This window comes from Amblyomma maculatum, chromosome 2 (assembly GCF_055883805.1).
Source record: "Amblyomma maculatum isolate TAMU_Amacu chromosome 2, ASM5588380v1, whole genome shotgun sequence".
Lineage (NCBI taxonomy): Eukaryota > Metazoa > Arthropoda > Arachnida > Ixodida > Ixodidae > Amblyomma > Amblyomma maculatum.
In genome coordinates this window covers 182,303,989-182,329,662 of record NC_139345.1, presented here as the reverse complement: position 1 = coordinate 182,329,662, position 25,674 = coordinate 182,303,989, and the positions used below count along the sequence as shown (strand labels likewise).

General features: G+C 50.0%; 1 protein-coding gene across 1 annotated transcript in view; it reads left to right on the top strand.

The window, feature by feature from the left end:
- Positions 1–24,698, top strand: part of LOC146200551 (uncharacterized) — a 30,367-nt gene extending 5,669 nt beyond the window's left edge. Inside the window, exons 3-6 of the mRNA XM_084592394.1 lie at positions 1,055–1,155; positions 1,914–2,019; positions 23,197–23,322; positions 24,291–24,698. Of these exons, the coding sequence (XP_084448520.1) occupies positions 1,055–1,155; positions 1,914–2,019; positions 23,197–23,322; positions 24,291–24,479 (522 nt within the window). The 3' untranslated portion in view covers positions 24,480–24,698. The remainder of the gene's footprint in view (positions 1–1,054; positions 1,156–1,913; positions 2,020–23,196; positions 23,323–24,290) is intronic.
- Positions 24,699–25,674: the final 976 nt, after the last annotated feature.

Here is a 25,674-nt window from a genome sequence, read left to right as displayed (position 1 = left end):
GCCTCCATTGTAAAACCGGCCGCCGAGGCCGGGATTCGATACCGCATCCTTGGGAAGAGTAGTCAAGTCGTAACCACTGCCCTACCCCAGCTGGGCTAACAGAGAAGCGATCCGTCCACTGGAATCGCTGTGATAAGGCTGCGCGTCGGCGGCTGTCTAAAAAGAACAAATAAAGTTTTGAATAGTTCGCGGCAATATCGCATGTCACCATGGCTGGTCATACGGAATTGTGCCCGTCTCATTTTTATCGCGATGCACTCTTTTTGGTGCAGAATTACTGTTACACAATGAAAGAACCGACAGCGCTGTGATGGACTCAGATGGGCCCTTTGGTAGAGAACCAGCAGAATGCCTCTCACGTTCGCGCATATCGAAGTGCGAGCCGCAGTGGATATTCGATTTACCAGGGTTTGTCGAATTTCCTACCATGCATAGCTAGACTGCTTTTACACGTCGGTGCCCTGAAATGAACACATATTTGGAAGTTTTAAGAGTCGTTCATTTCGCATGATATCGCAGATGTTCGAGGGGCACCGTAAAGTATTTTGTAAGGTAAATTTGAAAAATGGTACGTTTAACTCCGTTTAGTGTAACCTCTGGGAAGAAGGTACACTAAGACGCATATCGCTTCAGACCTAAGGCACGAACCTCATGAGAGCAAGTTGATAGTCAGAAACTGTAAATGTTAGGAATCCATGCATTAGCAATCAACGAGCACTTTTTATCGGAAAACAAACAAGCCTAGCAATGCCAAGCCCATAAGCCGGTCGCATGATCGGTGTGTGTGTGGGGGGGGGGGGGGGGGGGCATAAATATGTCTCTCAAATGAATTTGAATGTAGGCTGGGAGCTTCCGACTTCATCGTGTTAGAGCTATTCTTTCATTATCTAATATGTATATATGGACAGTGGCGCTTAGCAATAATTAAAGATATCGTTAACAATAATGCAACCGTTTTTGTGTTACAGTTTGCGTTAGTAGCCTACATCTGAACATGGCTGAGGGAGTGACATGCCGTAGAAAATCATCTGTCTGATTCTGCTTCTTTGCACAGGTTTTGTCTGATGAAATTCAATCTTATCACGGCCTCATCCGGTACGACCGGTTCACAGGAAACCGCCAGGCGCTGAGGACCCTGATGCTGGATGTGGCCAGGTATGAGTACAGGCATGGCTAAACTGTGTTAGTGAAAAAAAAACTTGAAGAGTAGACTCACGTCCAGCCTATAGTAGCGATAACGAGAACCGACGCTTTTGGTCCGTCCCTAGGGTCAACTGTTGCACGGAATCGGGCCTCCCATGTTTACGTATGTCTTCGCGCGTGCCCTTCGAGACGCAACATTATAAGCGTGGAAAGCGCAACGTGCACTCCTGCTATTAGCTGCGCCCATGCTTATATCATAGGGTGGGTAGCTGTATCAGCAGCATAGGATATATAGAGAATGACAATATTAAAGCCTGCGCTTGGTATAAAAACCTAAATAGACAAGATGAAAAATTACTGGCCGCCTTCGTGCCACGTTTTCGGCACAGAGATGCGATTAATTTGCTTTATAGACTATTGTATTGCATAGGTGCAGACGAAGCCTCCCCTTTTCAATATATTGGCCTGCTTTCTCATAATTCGAGTACAGAAAAGAGTGCTCGTCACTACCTTTCATTTCCTCTGATGGCCCAGCTGGCAATAAAGATATTTTGTGACTTGGTGTGTAACATAACGAAGAAGTAGATAACGCTGCAAATGGCCAGTCGTCTGTGCCAACGAACATAAACTAGAAATGCACGCACGCAGTAACGCACTAGCACGCACTCTCACGCCCATGTACACACACTCACACAAGCAAGCACACTTTTTTGATATTTCGAGTCGCCAATGATGTAACTTTGTTCCATTCGTCAACTTTCTCTCTGCAGAAAGCCGTCTGTCACTTTTGTGTACCGAGTATCCGGAATCAGCAACACATTTACCCACCCATACATGGACAACTTTTACTCGAAGAAATTAGGCGAAGAGAACTTGGTGAGTTTTGGGATACTCGAACTCGTATATGTACCTAGAGGCTATTGTGCGCACAGAGAGCGGGTAATCGAGCGCGCAGCCTGCTAACTAAATTCCAACCGCGGTAAAATAATTACCTTCTATACATTCATTTTTGTCACTGGCAAATCGTTGAACACGTCAGCAAAATGCGCACATTCTTGACATGGCGATCACCTAATTTGGCAATTCTGCACACTTAGATTTCATTGAATGCCCCGGCAATGGGCTCCTAATACAAGAATCTATTACGGTAGTTGAGACCAGAACTCTCACCGCTTACTGATCGTAGTGTGCAACAACGACACTAAACGCTCATATCCGCTTTCATTTGCAGGTTGCATTTGCGCCCGCTAACGCAGGATGAAAAAAGTTGTCAACGTGTCGGTTTCTGTGAACGTGCGCAATAGCTTTTGTGTGGAAAAATAAAACTGGGCACCGTTTTCACATCTTAATGCACACAGGCGTCGTTCTTTGCGCATGCGTGAAAGCTTTTAACGAGGTGTGATTTATGGAATAGGAAAAAGAGCCTGTGCTATCTTTCGTCTGTGCGCCAGTGAAGAAGACCCTCTATTTGCAGAGTTCCGTGATCGAGAAAGACCTGGTTGCACCTCTTATAGCTGTGACAGACCGTCGGGCTGTGGCCGTATCCATGACACTGATGGCGAGGCGCTGTCCGGAGAACACAGTCATCAACTACGCGACGAACAGCGCCTGCGCGGATATCCCTTTAAACGTTACGCATGTGAGTGAGTTTCATCCACTCTGGGCTTAAATCTCCATGCGATTTAAGCTCAGAATAATCTTCAGTTTTCTGTCTCTTTTTGCTTATCTTGATCTTTGTTAGGTAGATGTAGACGTAATTGTTTCTGGGAGAACGGTATTTGAACAACACTCCGCCTTTGAAGTGAACCCCGCGGCGGCTACATGACGAAGAAAAGGCGCCGTGGTTTGTTTCCAAGCGAACGACTCGTGTTTTCTAGGCTCTATGATGCGACATCGGCCAGAGATGGCGATATGTGTGTCTCGCTTCAGTTCATTTATTTCTAGTGCGTAGAAACGTGATTGACTTTCTTCGGAAGTAGTCATATGGCCTTGCGATAATGCAGTAACTTGTATGCAACAAGAAAACTTATTTTCTTTCATTCATATTGCGAAATGGGTTGTTGGCATTGTTCAGTATACATCTATTCAGTATTGAATTATTTATACAGCGAAAACACTACTCCGAAGGCTGCCACCCGGAGCAAAATTTTGTATTCCCTGCTTATGGAGCACTTGCATAATTTTCTTTGCCGAAGAGCAGCGAGAAAAAGCAGTCTTCCCGTGAAGCGGGCGGTCCCGCGGAGGAGCGTGACCTAAAGCTCGTGAAGTGAATCTTAATTGGTGTCAAATGTTTATCTTATTTTAACTAGCCAGACAAAGTGCCTGTGGCCGAAAATCAAAACCTGGGCATCTGTTTTCGCATTCATTATATTGTCTCGTCCTAGTCTAAGGAAAGGAAGCACCAAGCGACCGCATGTCAGCAGGACAGCAGCAGGACCAAGCGTGACGGTGGGGAGCCCCAGAAACGCCGAAAAGACCACCGGCTACAGCTTTGTCTTTATTCAAAAACGCTCGCAGTTCCCCTTCTTCGGCTACAATATTAAAACTTTTGAAAATATGTCAACTAACACAACGTATGTCATACACACTAAGGCCTCTATCATTTTCTCGGCATCTGCATGTTGCCAACCTCGTCAGACTGAACATTACTGCGCTCTATCACGAGACAGGACACGTCCAATTACAACGCACTCTGAAATGCTACCGCGACAACGGAGAGATAAAAGCCTATATGTCTTGAACGTGTATCGTTGTCGAAAACCGAGAAACGATTGCGGCTTAGACCGGCTGCCCCGCCGGGGTGGTGCAGTGGTAAGACGCCCGACTACTGTGCCGGTTCCCGGGTTCGAAACCGACCAGGGCGGCTGCGTTTCGATAGAGGCGAAACGAAGCGGCGTCCGTGTGCTGTGCGATGTCAGCGCACGTTAAAGTTAAATTGGTTCACAGGAAGGGAAAGGCGCAGTAACTGTCACACTTGCTCTGTGGACACCCGAACCGCGCCGTAAGGGAAGGGAGGAAGGTGGGAATGAAAGTGGAAAGAGAGAAAGAGGAGCCGTAGTGGAGGGCTACGGAGTAATTTCGACCACCTGGGGATCTTTAACGTGCGCTGACATCGCACAGCACACGGTGGTGGTGGTTAAAACATTTATAAATAACAATTAAATGATTACAGAGGTGTTTGGGTTAGAGACGTATCGGTCTCCCCCTCACAATACTAGGTGGAGCCCCTATTCCGGGGCCCCATTGGCAAGCAACGCCGCCCGCGTCCGTTGAACCAAGGCCTTTTGAGCCTTGAGTTCTTGACAGCCGAGCAGGGCCGCCTCCCAGTCCTCTCTAGTTGGATTGGGGTTGGGGGGAATGGATGGGTTTGACTGGCACGCCCAGACCATGTGAAAGGTGTCAGCCACCTTCCCACAGTACTGGCACGCACCATCAAAGGACGGGTTGAAATGTTTAAGCACCGCCGGGCACAGTACTGTATTGGTAAAAATTTTGATGAGGAGGCGCTCGTCAGCGCGATCCAGTCCCTTACAAGGGGCCGGGTAGCGCCTGTGCTCCTCCTTGTAGTAATCGGTGATGTCTTTGAATGTAAGGGCCAGATTGTCTGATTGGGAGTAGGCTTCCAAGGACAAGGAGATAGCCTGGGGAGAGAGTGCGCGGGCGGCCTGATCGGCCTGTTCGTTTCCCCTGAGTCCCTGGTGACCGGGTGCCCAAATGAGATTATGCGGAGTTGGGTCTATGTATCGGCAGCTAGATTGCAATATACGCCGGGCAAGCGGGGGAGCCCATCCCAGCCTATAATTCCGACAGGCCCCTCGCGAGTCGGTGATGATGTGTTTCGAATTGGGAATACTGAGAGCCAGAGCGATAGCAATCTCCTCCGCTTGAGTTGTGCTGTAGGCTTTGAAAGTTAGCCCGTTAACCGTGTTTGTGTTGTGTACGACTGCAGCCGTATACCACCCCCCATGGTAAGGGCCGGCAACATCCACATAATACACGTGTTGCTGGTGACCATAGTATCGCTCCAACGCTTCCGCGCGCGCCTGGCGACGACCGTTATGGTCGTCTTTGGACATGTTGCGGGGAAGGGGTCGGACCTGGAGGGCGCGTCTCCAGAGTTCTGGCACTCTCACCCTTTCCTCAATGTGGTAATCGTGTTTGATGTGTAGCCGGTCCAAGAGGCGGCGACCGGACGTGGTCTGTGTAAGACGCGTGTATTGGCTTAGTAAGTGGGCTTCTCGTAGCTCCCGGAACGTGTTCACCACGCCCAGAGCCAGAAGTCTCTGGTTGGATGTGCTGACCGGAAGGTCGAGAGCCCGCTTGATGACTTTCCGGTGGATGGCCTCCAATTGATCCTCATCGTGTTTACGCAGGTACAAGTAGGGTGTCGAGTAGAGGATTCTGCTCGTTACAAAAGCATGGGCAACCCGCAGTGCATCCTTGCTTCGTAATCCGCCCCGCTTGTTGGAGACCCGGCGGACCATACGGCCCACCTGGTCTCCCACCATGCGAAGTTTGGCCAGAGTGGTGTCAACTCTGCGTTGATGGTGTATGAAGAGGCCAAGGACGCGGATCTCTTTGGCCTCCCGGATCGGTCCCGAGGGAAGACTGATGCGAAGCTGAGTTGTGTCTCGAGGGGATGGACGTACGTGCACAAATTCAGATTTAGCTGGGGCGCACTGGAGTCCGCAGTAGGTCGCGTAGTCGTCGACTACGGTCGCCGCTGCCTGCAGGCAGGACTCCATGTGGCCCAGGTTACCTTGCGTGGCCCAGATTGTGATATCATCCGCGTAAAGTGCGTGATGTATCCCGGGAAGAGAAGCCAATTTGGAGGGAAGATGAAGCATGGCTAAATTGAAGAGGAGGGGAGACAAGACAGCGCCTTGAGGTGTTCCCCTCGAGCCGATGGTGTATGGCCCGTGTTCCGCATCTTGTATGCGTATGTAGGCTTGGCGGTCTGTAAGAAATTGTTTTATGTAATTGAAAGTTTTGTTACCACAGTTGGTGTGACTGAGGTGATCGAGGATTACTTCGTGCTTCACATTGTCAAATGCGCCTTTAAGGTGCAAGGCCAGGACCACCTTGTCATTATGGGGGCATTCGACAGGATCTAATATGTCGTGGTGGAGCTGAAGGAGTATATCCTGTGCTGATTTTTGAGGGCGGAAACCGAACATGGTGTCCGCGAAAATGTGCTGTGTTTCAAGAAATTCGGAGAGTCTGTCGCGCACCATTGTCTCCATCAGCTTGCCGACACAAGACGTGAGAGAGATGGGGCGAAGGTTCTCCACATCAATAGGTTTGCCGGTTTTCGGGATAAAGGTGACGAGAGCCGACTTCCAATCGAGAGGGAGAGGAGTGTCTCCGTCCCAAATACTATTGATGTATTTTAGAAGCACAACATATGCTGCATCGGAAAGGTTGGCCAAAAGCTTGACCGTAACCTTGTCGCGCCCGGGTGCAGTGCCGCGCTTCATCTTGCTTAAGGCCGCCCGGAGGTCGTGGAGCTGGAACGGAGTGTCCAGCTCCGTGTTCTCTTTGCCTGCATACGAGTAGGCGACCGCCCGGGGGTCCTTGGTGGTGCACAGGTATCGATCCCTGAGTGTGTGCGCTAGCTGTGTTGTCGTTCCTGTAAAGTTGTGCATGACTTTATGTAAGTGGCGTTGGGTTTCCGTGCGTGTTTGTGTTGGATCGATGAGCGCGCGGAATAGGCGCCACGTATTACGACCAGACATCTGGCGCGCAGCCGTGTTGCACCTGTCTACCCAGTTAGTGTCGGCTAGCTGAGCAGCATATTCCGCGGCTTGATGTGTGAGTTCGAGGATGCGTTTTTTGAGGCGTTTGTTATGTTTCTGTTTTTTCCATCTTTTGGTGAGGCTGCGGCGGGCCTCCCAAAGATGTAGGAGGTAGTTGTCTACGTCCGTTTGCGTTTCCGTGAGCTGTATCTGCCTTTCGTGTTGTTTCAGTGCAGACATGAGTGATTTGTACCAGGTGTCATATCCCGACTGGAGGGGGTCTACGATAGACAGAGAGGTGCGGAATTTTGTCCAGTTCGGGACACAAGCTTGTGTTTGTGGGCGTTTCAGTGGACGCGTGTAGATGGTTGTGTAGATTATACAGTGATCACTACCAAGAGTTTCCTCTGTGTTCAGCCAATCGGCATGGCGTATGTTGCGTGTAAATGTGAGGTCCGGGCAAGTGTCGCGTTGAATCGAATTTCCTACACGTGTTGGGTTGGTGGGGTCGGTGTGGAGGGTGAGTCCGAGTGTAGAGAGAAGTTCCGCAAGCTTCCTCCCACGTGTGTTCTCCCGGGGATACCCCCAGAGCCTGCTGTGAGCATTAAAATCACCGACAATCAGAAGTGGGTCCTTTCCCGCTACCTGCATAGCTTGCGTGAAAATTTCGCTTAACGTAACATTTTTAAGTTTCGGGGGACAATAAATGTTTAGAATGTGTACAGGTGGGTCAGACCGCCTTAGGGGCAGTACTGACACCATCGTGTACGCGAACGGTGGTGTTGTGGGGAGTGTGACTTCCTGTGCAGTATATTGCTTGTGAACAAGTATACATGTCTGCGGGTTGTGCTGAAATGTAGTGTAGTTTGTGAGCTTGACGCCTGCGCCGGGTTCCTGAAGGGCAACCGCGGCCACGAGGAATTCAGAAGTCTCAAGGTAGAGGCGGAGTTCATCCCGCTTCTTGCTGTTCTTGAGACCTCTGCAATTCCACTGCGTTAGTGTAAGCGGCTGAGTTGTTCTGGCTCTCGACTTAGGGCTGGGGGCCATGTTCGGATACGGAGGGCGGGATTACGTTGTTAAGACCTCCCAGTCTGCTAGTGCCCGGCGCAGACATGCAGGAGTCTTCAGAAAAGTCAGACTCTTCGGGAATGACTCTGTTAAATTTTGAAGGTCGGTTAACGTCCCTCATTGCACCCATGCGTTTAAGAACGCGAGGATTTTCCTGTATCCATTTTTGGATAATGTGAGTTACAGCTTGTGTCACCTGTGTGATGACATTGTCCAGCTGACGCGCAATTGTGTCATGGATAATTTTGGGAAGATCAGCCAACTGCGTTTCAATCGCGGTGACCCGAGTCTCCAGGGTTCCGAAGCGACTCTCCATATTATTAGGAATCTCCCTGTCTGTTATGTTTTCTTCCTCGTCGCTAGAAGAGGGTTGCGTAGTGATTTTATTTTTCAGCGAGTTAAGCTCACTGGCTAGTTTTTCGTTTTGAGCTCGCAAAAGGGCGAGCTCACGTTTAAGTTCCTGCGTCTCGGCGGTGCTGGTGAGGGGGGGAGGGGAAGAAGAAGAGGAGGCGACCCTTGCCCAGCTGCCTACCTTGGATTGTTTGCAGGCGGCGCCGCCAGGAGGAGGCTTTAGAGCTGGGAACTCCGCGTCTCCGGGTGGTGGCGTTGATCCAGTTGATCCCGCTGTCTTGCTATTTGGTGGCGTTCCGCCGCGGTTTTGCGTCTCCTGTTGGCGTTTCTGTTTGGCGGGGGGGCCCGATGTCTTGGGCCTTGTCTGTTGAGGCCTGATGAATTTTCCCGTGCATTCGCGGGAGCTGGTGAGGTGCAGTCCCCCGCAGATTATACACACTGGATTGCATTCGTGGGGGGCCATCCCCTCAGTACCAGCCCCCACGTTTTGGCCACAAAGTCCGCATCTTTCATTCACTGGAGTGGGACAATTGTCCGCCCGGTGACCCAGGCTGCCACAACGGTAGCACGCTGGCACTGTCTTCTTGTAACCCCTTACGGGAGTCAGTTCTGCGTTGTAGTGCACGTGCCGCGGAACGTTACGTCCCGCGAAAGTGAGCACAGCTACGTTGGAGTTCCCCAGCTTGCGCACATGGACGAGTTCTCCACCACGCCACTGCACACTATGTTTCAAAGAGTCACTGGTTTCTAGGTTGTGCACAGTAATCACTCCGCGACACACATCACCGGTGAGCTTGAGGTGTCCGTGAAGCGGAAGCGGTCCTTTGCTGGTGTTAACTTTGAAGTCCGTGAGCAGCTTCTGAACTACCTCGGCGTTCTGCGTGCCACAGACGATGATGTTTTGTTCCCAATTGGGAGAAATGGTGATGGCGTTCATGTGCTGCCTACCAATGTATTGAGAAATGGCAGCGCCGAGCTCCCCCTGTTGAAACGCTGTCTTGAGGTCGACCGTAGTACTTGGCTTGATCACGATCACGTAGTCGTCAGAATTCATCCTGACGGTTGGTTTCGGCGTCCACTTGGAGAGTGGGGATGAATTTTGTCGAGTTTTCGAAGACGGAGCGCGAGCGTCTCCCGTGTCTGCATTGTTCAGAGGAGTCTTTGACTTGGCCGCTCCTCGTGCGTTTTGCCGGCGAAGTCGCCGGTTCTCGACGACTTGAAAAAGGGCAGCTTGTTCCGCCGAAATGGTGGATTGGCCGTCCTCTGGCTGGCTTATAGGGACAGACGACCATGACAGAGTCGTGGGGTCGTAGCCGCGTTGCTCGTGCTGAGCCATGTTGATTGGGTGGCTAGCGGGCGTCTCCGCAACCAGCGGCGGGGGAGCCGCAGCCGTTAGGCTTAGCTCATCCGCTACGTGGTTATGCGCAGATTTGCTCTAAATGGCCGAAAATTGAGCGTACCTGGATATGATCGGTGTCTCCAGGATCGCGCTGCCTTCACAGATGCAGATGCGCAAGTTTCGCAGGAGTCAGATCCAGATTTCTGCGGTTCCAGCCGAAAATTGACGGAGCCAGTACGCCACGCGTCCGATCGTTCCGCGCTGCGCTGCCTATCCCTCCCCAGCACACGGACGCCACTTCGTTTCGCCTCCATCGAAACGCAGCCGCCGCGGTCTGGTTCGAACCCCAGGTGGTCGAAATTCCTCCGTAGCCCTCCACTACGGCTCCCCTTTCTCTCTTTCCACTTTCACTCCCACCCTCATCTCTTCCCTTACGCGCGGTTCAGTTGTCCACAGAGCAAGTGTGACAGATACTGCGCCTTTCCCTTGTTGTGAATCAATTATTATTATAATTATTTATTAGACCGGCTATTCGCAAAAAGTAATAGGTCACGGGCAAAACCGCCATCGTAATTGTAGGAGACTTCAAAGCGTATCCCACCGTATGGGGGCACAAAATTACGCCGATCAAGGGCAGGCAACTCTGGAGTAGCATTCTACACAATGACAACCTTAATCAATGACGTCAAACGAACAGGACAGAGTAGTAATCAATGACGTCAAACGAACAGGACAGAGTAGTAGCGTGAGTAGAGAAGCAAACCCTCACTTAACACCAATTGAATGCCAAATCACTGCCAAGTGGTCTAGCATGAAGAAGGAATTAGAAATCGACCACAAATTTATTGAGATCATTGTAGGTGCCTCATCGCCCGCACTGAAATCTCAGAAAGATCGCAGCAATAATATGACGTCTATTCAGGGAGCACCTTTATGTCCAAGACGAGACCATGGACTGAAAACCATGGAGAACAGACATTCTTGCGGCAATAAAAGAAGCCTCTGTAGAGGTGATGGGATATAAAACGCAAAGGGTGTACAGGATCAAGAGAAGTGGCCGATGGTATCTTGAGCCCGAAACAAAATACTCTCGGTAGACAAGGTTAATATGAGGGGTCTTAGGATACAGTCAAATGGTAAGAACACAGATATGATGCAACAAAGTGCTCGACTGCCGCAGGCGTACGGTTAAGAGTTTTTACACTGGGTTTTATATAAACTATTGATTGGTGCTTATTTATAATACCAACGTGTACATCACAGAACAACGATTCGTTTGGTTCCACCCACAACTCTCTCTGACCAGAGGCTCGATCACTACAGCCCCCTAAGGTGGAATCCCATCACGATTTCGAGGACTAAAAATGGTCTGTGCAAATCTCTCCACACGTTAAAGATTCAGCTAAAACAATCGTGTGCGTCATGTGATGCCGATTCGTCAGGCACCATTCAGAACCCTGCAGAGAGGGGAACACAATTTTGCCAGAAATGGCGATTGAAAGTGGCGACACACACACACACACACACACACACACACACACACACACACACACACACACACACACACACACACACACACACACACACACACACACACACACACACACACACACACACACACACACACACACACACACACACACACACACACACACACACACACACACACACACACACACACACACACACACACACACACACACACACACACACACACACACACACACACACACACACACACACACACACACACACACACACACACACACACACACACACACACACACACACACACACACACACACACATTTCCATGTGGAGTTTACAAGGCCGATCAATAGTATAGTGGTAATTTAGCGGTGGGAAGGGGCATGGTCGCGTGGCGTTGGAAAAAGCATGAGGTCACACATGATTGAGCAGGCGGTGGTCTTGTAATAGACCAACCACATCGCATTAGGGAGGTAGCAGGTCCGATCTCTGGGGCCGCTAGGCACCCACCGGGTTTGAATGGGCACATTTCCCTTGGCCTTATGCTTGACTATTTCGAAATGAAACGCTTGGGAAAGGAGTCATGAAATGTTAAGGCCACATATGGGCTTCTGCGCACGACGCAGCCTTATGGTTGTCCGATGGCGGAACCAATCATCGACCGATCGCATGAGGTAGCCAATGCTTTTCAGTAAAGGACATGATTGAAATCCAAATCAGGGAAGCCATCAAGATTGTTATCAGACTCGCAGAAAATATCCCAACAGACATAAGGAAAAAATCAGGATACTACCACTCCCAAAGATCATGCACTCAATACCGCATAAGTGCAGACGAAATGAGAGAGCGAAAGCTTAACATAAAAACCCACCCAACAGAGAGATCCTGGTTTCCACGGACGCTGCGGAATACGAACGCAGAGAAGGTTTCGTAGCCATAGCATCGACGGAGGGCGGGGATCGAGCCTCGTGCTGCAGCATCTGATATAGGAACGCAACAGTGGCTGAGGAGGTGGCCGTTGCGCTGACGCTGACATAAATTGAACAGAATATGAGGGTGGTTATAACCAATTCCCAATCGGTTATCTGAAAGCACAACGAAGCCAGGGTACCTGCCGAATCAGTTAAAATCTGGATGCCAGAAAAGCCACTGGCAGCGCTAAACAACCACGTCTGGGCTCCATCCGATGAGGGCCTGTGTGGAAATGAGACGGCGCACGCATTGTCCCGAGGATGCACACACCGGGGTCCAGTGGGTTCCTATCGAGCAGAGAGCCCGTCAGAACGAGAACCTCAAACCTTATAAACATATTCTGTCACTACAGATTAGGAAGACAGACACTACCTCAAGCAGGCAAAGGTCTCAGTGCAAAAGAAGTTATATGGAAAAAGTAGCAGACAGGGTTTTTAGGAATTTAACTCATACTACTCACGTATCTGCAAATTGCCTCTTCCATCCAAAGGTTGAATATATGCCATCCAGACGAGTGCCGAGCTTTGGCCAGTTACATCCATCATCATCATCATCATCATCATCATCATCATCAGCAGCAGCAGCAGCAGCAGCAGCAGCAGCAGCAGCAGCAGCAGCAGCAGCAGCAGCAGCAGCAGCAGCAGCAGCAGCAGCAGCAGCAGCAGCAGCAGCAGCAGCAGCAGCAGCAGCAGCAGCAGCAGCAGCAGCAGCAGCAGCAGCAGCAGCAGCAGCAGCAGCAGCAGCAGCAGCAGCAGCAGCAGCAGCAGCAGCAGCAGCAGCAGCAGCAGCAGCAGCAGCAGCAGCAGCAGCAGCAGCAGCAGCAGCAGCAGCAGCAGCAGCAGCAGCAGCAGCAGCAGCAGCAGCAGCAGCAGCAGCAGCAGCAGCAGCAGCAGCAGCAGCAGCAGCAGCAGCAGCAGCAGCAGCAGCAGCAGCAGCAGCAGCAGCAGCAGCAGCAGCAGCAGCAGCAGCAGCAGCAGCAGCAGCAGCAGCAGCAGCAGCAGCAGCAGCAGCAGCAGCAGCAGCAGCAGCAGCAGCAGCAGCAGCAGCAGCAGCAGCAGCAGCAGCAGCAGCAGCAGCAGCAGCAGCAGCAGCAGCAGCAGCAGCAGCAGCAGCAGCAGCAGCAGCAGCAGCAGCAGCAGCAGCAGCAGCAGCAGCAGCAGCAGCAGCAGCAGCAGCAGCAGCAGCAGCAGCAGCAGCAGCAGCAGCAGCAGCAGCAGCAGCAGCAGCAGCAGCAGCAGCAGCAGCAGCAGCAGCAGCAGCAGCAGCAGCAGCAGCAGCAGCAGCAGCAGCAGCAGCAGCAGCAGCAGCAGCAGCAGCAGCAGCAGCAGCAGCAGCAGCAGCAGCAGCAGCAGCAGCAGCAGCAGCAGCAGCAGCAGCAGCAGCAGCAGCAGCAGCAGCAGCAGCAGCAGCAGCAGCAGCAGCAGCAGCAGCAGCAGCAGCAGCAGCAGCAGCAGCAGCAGCAGCAGCAGCAGCAGCAGCAGCAGCAGCAGCAGCAGCAGCAGCAGCAGCAGCAGCAGCAGCAGCAGCAGCAGCAGCAGCAGCAGCAGCAGCAGCAGCAGCAGCAGCAGCAGCAGCAGCAGCAGCAGCAGCAGCAGCAGCAGCAGCAGCAGCAGCAGCAGCAGCAGCAGCAGCAGCAGCAGCAGCAGCAGCAGCAGCAGCAGCAGCAGCAGCAGCAGCAGCAGCAGCAGCAGCAGCAGCAGCAGCAGCAGCAGCAGCAGCAGCAGCAGCAGCAGCAGCAGCAGCAGCAGCAGCAGCAGCAGCAGCAGCAGCAGCAGCAGCAGCAGCAGCAGCAGCAGCAGCAGCAGCAGCAGCAGCAGCAGCAGCAGCAGCAGCAGCAGCAGCAGCAGCAGCAGCAGCAGCAGCAGCAGCAGCAGCAGCAGCAGCAGCAGCAGCAGCAGCAGCAGCAGCAGCAGCAGCAGCAGCAGCAGCAGCAGCAGCAGCAGCAGCAGCAGCAGCAGCAGCAGCAGCAGCAGCAGCAGCAGCAGCAGCAGCCGCCGCCGCCGCCGCCGCCTGATTATACCCACTGCAGGGCGAAGGCCTCTCCGCTAGCTGCATCCACTTGACCCCTGCGAACTTCTTAATCTCATTCGCCCACCTAACTTTCTGCCGCCCCCTGCTACGCTTTCCTTCCCTTGGAATCCAGTTCGTCACCCTCAACGACCATCGGTTATCCTCTCTTCGCACATGTCCTGCCCAGGTCCATTTCTTCTTATTTCTACTAGAATGTCGGTAACTTGAGTTATTTCTCTGACCCACTCTGCACGCTATCTATCTCTTAATGTTACCCCTGCCATTTGTCGTTCCATAGCCCTCTGGGTTGTCCTCAACTTAAGTAGAACTCTCTTGGTTAGCCTCCATGTTTCAGCCCCATAGGTGAGTACAGGCAATATGCAACTGTTGTATACTTTCCACTTGAGCGATATCGGTAAGCTGCTAGTCATAATCTGCGAGTGCTTGCCAAATGCGCTCCATCCCAATCTTATTCTTCTTGTTATTTCCTTTTCGTGGTACGGATCTGCGGTTACTACCTGTCCTAAGTAGACATATTCAACTACTACCAGTATTTCGCTACCTAATGTAAACTGCTGTTTCTTCCGAGGCTGTTGAACGTTACCTTAGTCTTCTGCATATTGATTTTCAAGCCTAGCTTTCTACTTTTCCTGTCTAGGTCATCAATCATTATTTGCAGTTCATCCCCCGAGTTGCTTAGCAAGGCAATGTCATCAGCAAATCGCAGATTACTGAGGTATTTTCCATCTACCCTTATTCCTAACTGTTCCCATTCCAAGTCTCTGAATACTTCCTCTGAACAAGCTGTGAATAGTGCTGGGGAGATTGTGTCTCCTTGCCTAACCACCTTTCGTTATGGAATTTTGTTACTTTCTTTATGCAGAACTATGGTTGCTGTGCAGCCACTATATATATCTTCCAGCACTTTCACGTACGGCTCGTCTACCTCCTGATTCGCAATGCCTGCATCACTGCCGAGGTTTCAACTGAGTCAAATGCTTTTTTGTAATCAATGAATGCTATGTATAAGGGCTGGTATATTCCGAGCATTTTTCTATCACCTGATTGATGGTATGGATATGATCGATAGTAGAGTACCGTTTCCGAAACCCTGCTTGATCCTTTGCTTGATTGCAGTCTAAGGTTGATCTGATTCTATTAGCGATTACCTTAGTAAATACCATATACGTAACAGACAGTAATGCTGATTGGTCTGTAATTTTTAAGGTCCTTAGAGTCCCCTTTCTTGTGAATGAGGATGATGTTTGCATTCTTCCATGATTCCGGTACCGTCGATGACACTAGGCACTGCGTATATAGGGTGGCCAGTGGTTCTAGCACGATATCGCCCCGTCCTTCAGCAAATCTGTAGTTATCTGATCCTCTCCAGCTGATTTCCCCCTTTTCATAGTTTCTAGTGCTTTCTTGACCTCGCCCTTCGTCACTGGTGGAACGTCTGACTGTTTTTCCCTGCCGCCAATCTCATTACGGTCCTTACTACTTTGGCTACTGTAGAGATCTGTATAGAACTCCTCGGCTACTTTGACTATCTTTTCCATATTAGTAACGACGTTGCCCGCCTTGTCCCTTATCGCGTACATCTCGGTTTTTGCCTATGCGCAATTTCTTCTTTACCGCTCTAAGGCTTCCCCCGTTCTTTACAGCATGCTCAATTGTCTCCATGTTATACTTCCTTACATCGGCCACCTTGCGCTTATTGATTAGCTTTGGTATATCGGCCAATTCGACCTGGTCTGTTCGATTGGAAGCTTTCATACTCTGGCGTTTCTTAATCAAATCTTTCGTCTCCTTAGACAGCTTACCGGTATCCTCTTAACTATCCTACCGCCTACTCCTACCGCGCACTCAGTAATGATATCTCTGAAATTATTGTTCCTTGACTCTAGGGTAATGTCGCAATCCTCAGTTAGAGCTGAATACCTATTCTCTAGCGAGATCCTGAACTCTTCTGCCCTCCCCCTCAGCGCTAATTCGTTACAACCATCATTGCTGTTAAAAGTTCTACCCATCTGCTCTACGCATAGCGTTCTGAGTGGCGGTAACAGATTGAGTATGGGTATGGATCACAGCAGTACCAGTAGGTTGAGATGCAGCATGTGTGACGGACTCACACCGACGACGTTTCTCAAAACGTAATGCAGGGCTATCGTCGGAGGACCATGGTGGCAGAAGTAGTGGTTGCCGAGGGGGGCTCCACTTCGTTGCGGACCTTCAGAGGACCGTGGCTGTGGAACAGGGGCTCGCATAAGGACGCCACTTCGTCGATTCGTACTGAATGCTTTGCGCGTGGAACGAGAAGCCAAAAATAGCGAACCAATGCAACGTGCTCAGTCGAACACCTGCAAAGGTGGTGGTGTCATTTGTTTTTCTCTTCCCACTGGCACTGAGGAAATGGCATCAGACGATCCAGGAGCCGATATGTAAACACTAACGAAATTGCAGACATGATTCACATGGTGCTGTTATGTCCTAACGACAATGATCCATACAGCAAATAGAGTCCTGAGAGACATCAACGATCAGCAAGTAAAGAGACCAAATGAAAGTCAAACATCTGCCCCTAGACATGGATGAAGTCCAGGGAATTCCAGCCTGCTGAAGGGAAAGGAAGATGACTGCTGTCAAGACTCAAGTCTTCATCAGCCTCTAACTCCTTGACAGGTGAAAATAAATGTATTCTCACCACCCATTTCGACTCTACCACGACGCCCAGTATGATGATGATGATGATGCACTGTAGCGTATGTGCCATCTACCTTGTCGAACACGATTCAGGTCTCTAGTTCCGGTGGCTATCGCATCGCATGGGAGCGCCTCCAAACTATTTGGTTCGAAAGGCTTGACTTCTTGAAAACTTCCTCCAAAACCAGGGTTTGGCGGCGGTTTGTGGGCGCAATGAGAAAATACACTGCGCGTGAAAACTTTCGGGAGCATTGCCAGATATGCACTTGAGAAGTTAGAAACTAGAAGGGTTCAACGCTGGTGAACAGAGTATCGAGCAATAACTATTGATATAAGGCAGAATACTGGTTTAAATTATTATTTTGCATCTCCCTGCCATGGTGGTGCATTAGTTAGAGCATCCGACTGCGTCGGCCAAGGATGCGGGTTCGAATCCGGACCGGTGCGGCCGATTTTCAGCGGAGGCGAAAAGGAATGCCTCCATGTGTTGTGCGTTGTCAGTCCACGGGTGGTCCAAATTTCTGAAGCCTCCGCTACTGCATTTATCAGTGCCTAAGCCGCTCGAAATGGTAAGCTCCACAAAATAAATGCTTAGGAATGAATTCGGGAGCTGTGGTAAACTGTCACTCTTTCTATGTTTAGGAGTACGAATGGAAGAAAGGTGCACTACCTGTCACCTTTTGAGTGGGTGGACACGACCCGTGCCGTAAGGGAAGCAAAGCAGGAGGGTTGAAAGAAGCTGCCACAGTAGAGGTCTCTAGAGAAGGAGGATGAGCGTTTACTAGTTGAGCAAGTCTAAGGCGTAGGCTTCCGCTGTGGCCAGCAGCCATTGACCTCTGGGGACCTGGGTTGCACACTAGATGGCCCGCAGTTGGATTAGCGGATCCAAACTAAGCTTAGCGCCTCGCATTGCTCGCAGCTGATGAGCTGCAGATCTCGAGGAGGGGGGTCTCATGGGCATGCCAATATTATGTGGCGTACATTGGCCCTCTGGAGGCATGAGAGTGAGGGGCGTATAATGCGGGGCATGCATTGACTTTGATGACTGAATTTCGAAAGGAATGACTGGTTGGTTGGTTTGTGGTGTTTAATGTCCCGAAGCGACTGAGGCTATGAGAGACGCCGTAGTGGAGGACTCTGAAAATTTCGACCACCTGGGGTTCTTTAACGTGCGCTGACATCGCACAGCACGCGGGCGCTTTGCGCTTTGCCCGAAAGGAAAGGCGGCCGCCGAGGCCGGAATTTGATCCCGCGCCCTTGGGAGCAGTAGCCGAGCGCCTGAACCACTGACCCAGCCCGGCGGGTGGAAAGGAATGCGTCTGTAATTTTCGCCTGAAGCCCTCCTTTGTCGTTGCGAGAGATATGTGTCTCGGAGGGTATATTATACGTATTTGGCGGAAGTGTAGTGCAACTTCTTGATAGGAAACCTTACAGTCTCTCGCCGACCTCATAAGGAGTTGTCCCGTCGCCCGGCTGACGAGTCCACGGGCAGAATGTGGGCAGCCTCATTGCCCGGAAAAAAGGAATGTGCTGGCGTCCAGATTAGCTGGCCGGGACGGTGAGTCATCTGAGAGGCAGGCAGAAAGTCTACTTTTGCAGTAATTCCTTGTTGCAGTTTTCGAGTGGCTATTTATAGGAAGAGCTGAGTTTGAGCTCATAGCTAGGGCGATTCCAGCCCTCTCCGCTTCCTCGGGATTGTTGGTAATGACCGAACCGGCCGTGAGCTGCTGACCTTGGTAAGTTAGTGAGAATCGTGAAGGCATTGCGGTTCCTGTGTTGCGCTTCATCACATAGACCGTTTCGTGTTTGAACTGGTATTGCTTGTGTAGGGCTTTGGCTCTTTCTACTCGACTGTATGAATGCAAATAAAGTGCATATTCTTCGGTAGAGGACGAATTTCCAAGTAACCTCGCAGGCTCAACGTAAGCGACACTTATTCTTGCCTTGTTTCGGGATAAGCGAATAACTTATCAAACTGGCTATCTTTACACAGAAGGGCTAGGACTTGTCCTTGTGTCTCCTCTCTGTTGTGCTTGATTTGCGCTAAAAGTCCTACATCGAGATGAACTGCTACTCATCCAACAGGAAATTTAATGCGTATCTTTACCTAGTACTTACATCAGGTCATCAATACCGGCGTTTGAACCCGACAGCGGCAGCCGTGCTTTGAAAGAGAAACGGAAAAGCCTCCTTTTGGTGTGTTATGTAATGTAAGGTAAATATCCCCACGTGGGCAAAAGTATACGGCAGCCTTCCACTGCTATAGCTTTTTTTTTCTAACACCTCCGTCTTCCTCCCTTCTGTCATGGCTTGGTTGAGGTGTCCACTCAAAAGTGTGGCATTGCGTCTTTCACTTCCTATAAATCAATCTACGATTTTAAATTGCCCCGCCGCGGTGGCGCAGTGATTAGGATACCCGACTACTGTGCCGGATTACCTGGAATCGAGCCAAACCGCCGGGTGCTGCATTTCAATGGGGGCGAAACAAGAAGCCTTTCGTGTGCCGTGCGATGTCGCTGCGCAATAAAGATCCCCGGGTGGTCGGAATAACGCCGTAGCCCTCCACTACGGGCCCTCATTCTCTCTTTCTACATTCACTACCACCTTTGTTTCCTAATGGAGCCCCGCCGGGGTGGTGCAGTGGTAAGACGCCCGACTACTGTGCCGGAGTGCCCGGGCTCCAACCCGAACTCGGCGGCTGCGTTTCGATGGAGGCGAAACGAAGAGGCGTCGTGTGCTGTGCGATGTCAGCGCACGTTAAAGATCCCCAGGTGGTCGAAATTACTCCGTAGCCCTCCACTACGGTTCCTCTTTCTCTCTTTCCACCTTCACTCCCACCTTAACTCCCTTTCCTTACGGCGCGGTGGCGGTGTCCACAGAAAACATGAGACAGTTACCGCGCCTTTCCCTTCCTATAAATAAATCAGTTTTAATGGCGCCGGGTGGTCCCCCAGGTGGTCCAAATTACTCCGTAGCCCTCCAATACGGCTCCCCTTTCTCTCTTTCCACTTTCACTCTAATCTTCCTCCCTTCCCTTACGGCGCGGTTGCGGTGTCAACAGAAATCAAGTGAGACAGTTACCGTGCCTTTCCCTTCCTATAAATAAATCAGTTTAATGGCGTCGTGAAGGTGTCCACAGAAAGGCTCTGACAGGTACTGTGCCTTTCTTTATTTTTCTGTAAACCGTATTCATCATCACCATTAGCGGGACTATGCCCACTGCAGGGCGATGGCCTCTCCCCATTTTCTTCCAATTAACCTGGTGCTGTGATAGCTGCATCCATTTCAACCCGGTGCATTTCTTAACCTCATCCACCCACCTCATTTTCTGCAACCCCCTGCTACGCTTACCTTCTTTTGGAATCCGATAGCTTACTCTTAAGGCCATCGGTTTTCCTCTCTTCGAACTACATGTCCTGCCATATGGTCAGTCTTCTTAATGTCGACTAGAATATCAGTAACGTGAGTTATTTCTCTGATACACTTTGCACGCTTCTTACCTATAATGTTACTCCAACAATTTTCTGTTCCATGAGACTCTGCGTTGTTCACGATTTCAGTAGAACCCTTTTCGTTAACCTTGATGTTTCAGCCCCATAGGTCAGTAGGTGTAGGATGCAGCTGTTGTACACTTTCCTCTTGAGTGATAACGGTAAGCTGCTAGTCGTAATGTTTGTGTACCTTCCAAATGCACTCCATCCGAATTTTATTCTCCTTGTTATTTCCCGTTTGTGGTTCTCATCTGCGGTCACTACATTTCCTAAGTAGACATATTCGCCTACCACTTCCAGTGCTTCGATACCTATATTAAACTGCTTTTCCTTTCCCGGCTGTTGAGCATTACCGTTATCTTCTGCATTCTGCTGTAAACCAAATAATTTTTTTCTTTAAAGAATTGTAATTAAAATGATGACGGCGCCCTAATTTTAGCCGCTTACGGCGCTCGACTACTGTTCCCAAGGATGCGGGATCGAATCCCGGCCTCGGCGGCCGCTTTTCGATGGAGGCGAAAAGCAAGGCGCCCGTGTGCTGTGCGATGTCAGTGCACGTTAAAGAACCCCAGGTGGTCGAAATTTCCGGAGTCCTCCACTACGGCGTCTCTCATAGCCTGAGTCGCTTTGGGACGTTAAACCCCACAAACCAACCAACCGACCATACAGTGTGTCTGGCCCAAAAATGTGGACCCCGCTCGCGTCGTTTGTACCACCCTAAACGGCGTTTACGAGGAGGATCGCTAGATGAACGCTGGTGCGGATGGCGTGATGTCAAATATCCAGGCGGTAGAAGATGTTACGGAGCCATACAGTGTGGCAGCTCTTTCTCTATTTCTATTTTCAATCTCTTGTTCCTCCCTTGTCGTACGGCGCGGTTCAGATGTCCTCTTAAAAGTGTGAAAGAGCACTGAACGAGGGAAGAGGCACAGCCTCAGTTCTCAAGCCGAGCCAACATTTCGACAAGTGGGCTTGTCTTCGCTCAGACGAAAACAAGTCCACCCCGTGAAGGTTGATTATGTCAGAAAACATCACAACCTCGAATTTCCTTGCCGCGAATGAAGCCGTTTTAGTCTACATCAGAGTCGTCCTCATAGTGAGCGACTCAAATATGCGGTATATGGAATTGAACGGCGGCGCAACACGGAAACGGACACAGACAAGAAGGGGACACCACATGCGCATGTGGGGACACCACGTGCGCATGTGGTGTCCCCTTCTTGTCTGTGTCCGTTTCCGTGTTGCGCCGCCGTTCAATTCCATCATGCACCAACTCGCCCCCCAGGCAGTTATTCTATGCGGTATATATTTGCATCGTACTCCTGAACCTTGATCCAAGTGAACAATTAAGAGAAATCAACCTAATCTGGGTACCGACGCACGCGGGGGACCAAGGCAACAAGACAGCCCACACATGCGCTCGAGTAGAAATAGGCGGAGCTGTGGATATCGTGTTGGACCTGTAGCGTTTCGGAGAGCCGGTCATCTCAAATAAAGATTACATTGCACGATGCAGGATCGGCAGAACATACCCACCACTACAAAGATCACTCTCCACAGAGCCGCAGGTGGTGTGGAGAGAGAGAGAGAGAAATAACCTATATGCACACCCGTCAAGAATGACGGAAAGAGGGCTTTAGCCTAAACCCCATTCATTCCCTTAACCTTCAGCCGGATCCCTTGGGACTTGTGCGGTGGTTAGGGAGAGACAAAATACTTTGCGTTGCTCATGTGCTTCGTGACTAAGTAATAAGGTCTCCCAGGATTATACATTTCTATTCGGATCGTTATAGAACGTGCAGGTTTAGACCATGTGGGCTAGATCTGCTATGCTATTGCAGTGAGTACAGCTGGGATTAAAGACTTCCAGATGCAATTTACTGTACAAGTGAGGGCTTGCAAACACCCTGGTTCAAACTTTCCTCCACCTGATTTCTTGTCTGCCGAGCTGTTTATGTCCTGCTGGATAGGTCCTACGACCGAGCTTAAAATGAGAAATGATTTCAGGGAACGTTGTGATTTCGTCACCCGAAGGGAGGGGTTTCTCGCGGGGAGGGGGCGCCACAACGGCGATCGTCCGGAAAGTGAGCCCTCGGGTGATCGTGTGTGCCTTCTCGTTCCCCTCAAGGCCCTAATGAGCCGGCGAACTTCAAACTGATACATCGCCTAACCCGTACAATATTTCCGAATTCCTTAATTGAGACGTTATCTCAACCTATCGCTTCTGTGGTGAAATATCATCAATAAACCATATAATTTGTCCTAGTTGGACTCATCTACTTGCCAGATAAGTCAAGTCTGATCCGTCCCTTGACAAATCGAATCAAACAAAAACCAGCGGCGGCCCGGACATTCAATCCCGATCCGTGGCACTGGCCTGTGTCGCCCGGCAGCTTCATGGTCTAAGAGGCACGTGCTGACCTCCTTCCCAACCCCTACCTTTACTTTAAAAAATAGCTTTGTACTTTCTAACTGCGTAGTTTAATAAATACAAATGTTCAGTGCTCTGGATATGGAGTATCTATATATAGTGCATAGTTTGTATCGTGTTTTTAACTTTTTCTACAAAAAATCTTTAACTGCAACAAAAAATTATTTTGTATCCTATAAAAAGTGTATACGTTGGGATGAAGCAGCCCAGCGGGTAAGTTCTTAATACCTTGTAACGTCATTGCAGTAAGGCCAATAGCTGATTACCGAGACCAGTCAATGCAGCGCATTGCTGCAGACGTGCTACGCCGAGACATTGGCACCACTAAATGGGAAATGGGGCTCTAATAACGGTCCCTGTACTGGTAAACCTCCCTTTAAACGGGCCGCAACACCATAACTCGATACAGGAGCCGAGTGTTGAAGCGACAAGTCATACAATGCGTCATGTCTCTCGTCTTCGCAGATATGCGCCTTGGTTCCGGGCTTTGTTCAGAGCCTCCACTACTCATTGATGACGAGACGCTTTGCGGGTGATGATACCCTCACCGAGGACGTTTTCTTCGAAGTGGAAAAAACATTTGCCGTGAAGGTTGGTCACATTCCAGTAGTGAAGTATTGAGCTTTATATAAAAACACAGCATTACCTTTACTATCCTTCAGGGAAGATTTCGGACTGCTGTGACACCTGGAAAACCACCACAGTTGATAAATATTCGATTTCTGATAAACACGCCTGATTTTACACGTAAAGTTCGTTCTGCGGCTCCATAAATACTGGAAAAGAATGCAACATCATATTTCAGCCCGACTTTTATAGCCAATATTTTCGTATAGAGTAATTGTGTTCAAGAGAGATGCCCGGCACAGTTACGAGGTGGAAAGATGGAGTGACAATTCGATTTTTTTTGTAAACATCAAAGTTAATTCTTCAATAACTGCCACATGTTACTGAGTTGATGAGCTAAACGGCTTTCAACGTATGCGAGATCCTCTTGACTACATGAGAGGCCCAGGGATCTGAGCGCCTTGTGCAGTCATGAAACTATAGTTTTCAAAGACTGTTCGTCGTCGGAAACAGGTTTGTGGCAGGTGGTGCATAGACACCGTATTACTATATAGATTGATTATTCTCAGAATTGTATTACACAGCTCGTGTGGCACATTTTATTAGAGACTACTGGTTTGGTTTGTAGGGTTTAACGTCCCAAAGCGATTCAGGCTATGCCGTAGTGGAGGACTCCGGAAATTTCGACCACCTAGGGTTCTTTAAGGTGCACTGACATCGCGCAGCACACGGACGCCTTGCTTTTTGCCTTCCCGGAAAAGTGGCCGCCGAGGCCAGGATTCGATCCCGCGTCCTTGGGAACAGTAGGCGAGCGCCGTAACCACTGCGCCACCACGGAGGCTTATTAGAGAGTACTATGCAAGCAAAAAAAAAAACGACGGGAGATTGAGTTCACTAGCAGAACGTAATGGTTGCTTTCCGAATCAACTTTAAAGGCAGTGTCAAAGATTGGGGTTAAGGATGGCCTTTTATTCAACTTTCTTTGAATGCAGGTGTTCCTGATTCTGAGCCAGTTGCGGCAATCCATCGCGCCGCCCTACACGTTCATCCTCGAGAGATACGAGATGGAGCCACAACGAACGATACGCTACTACAACGCCTACAAGCAGGCGGACGTTCAGTGTTCAGCCATGCCATTTGGCTTCACTACGCAAACGAAAGCACAGCTGGCAAAGCTGTGAGAAAGACTGGCCGCCCAGAGCTGTGCTGGCTCTGCGGCACACGCAGTGCAATACAGAACTGTCTGGCTTTTGTAACGTCTTATGACTCGCTTGTTTACCGTTGAAAATAATGCCAACAGTCTGAGGAATTACTGCTGCTTGTGTGTAGTGCAGCAAGAGAGACATGGGTATCAGAAATAGAACTAAGTGATAGTAATTTCCGCAAAACTAATTAAAGTTCCTAAAACGTTCACACTGTTGTCTTTCTGGGGTCTGCGTGAAATTGGGTTGACTAGATATTATGAACCCGATACGTGATCTCGGTGTGGAATATTCCTCGTGCTTGGGTTGTAATTGCAGGCTTTTATAACTCAAGCTATTGTTGCTCCACTGTCTTGAACATCTTTTCTCGTTCACGGCACAGAATGCGGGATTAGCTGGCCGGCGTAATTTGTTGGCTGTTTCGGAGAGATATGCTGCAACAGCCGGCTGCTCGTTTTTGATCCGTTTATTTCACTGGGTTCAAAAGTCTCTGAAACTCCAAAGTTGCGCTCCGAAACAACCAGTAACATACAATTTTGGTCGTTGGAGCGCTTACAAAAACGCCGTATTATTTATGCAGATGTTTGCACTTCTAAAAAGGAGCCGTCTGATGCAGCCGCTCTCTAGTCCGTCGCTTTCTTACACAGCAGCAGCAGTAGTCAACTATTTGTTGTCTCTAAGGAATTACTCAAATCTAAAATGGATGTCAACGTATGATACAGTATAATCTCGATAAACAAAAATAGGTTCAACAAAACTGCCGCTTAAACGTAACGTACGCCTCGGAGTTGGCGAGGTTGGTATTAAGGCAGTCTTCTTTATCGGAAATAATATTTCATATTTCCCGACCACCGCATAAACGTAAGTGAAAGCAGTCTCAAAACCTAAACTGACTGGACAAGCGCGTCGCCTTCGCGGTACGTATCTACGCCCCTGATTGACGCACACGAGGTGGTCGTCGGGGTGGGAAGCCGGCAGTTCCAAGTTCTACCTGCCTTCTCGTCGATTGCTCAAGCAACTAAGGTAGTACCGGAGGGCACAATCCTCGTCGAAGGAAAGCAAGTACCACTGGGGCAAATAACTGCTCCATTTGTTTACGTGGCTGTGTTCCGTCTACTTCCGTCAGTGAGCGACGACTTTCTCGCCACCGCTCTAAGCCTGTATGGTAAGGTCT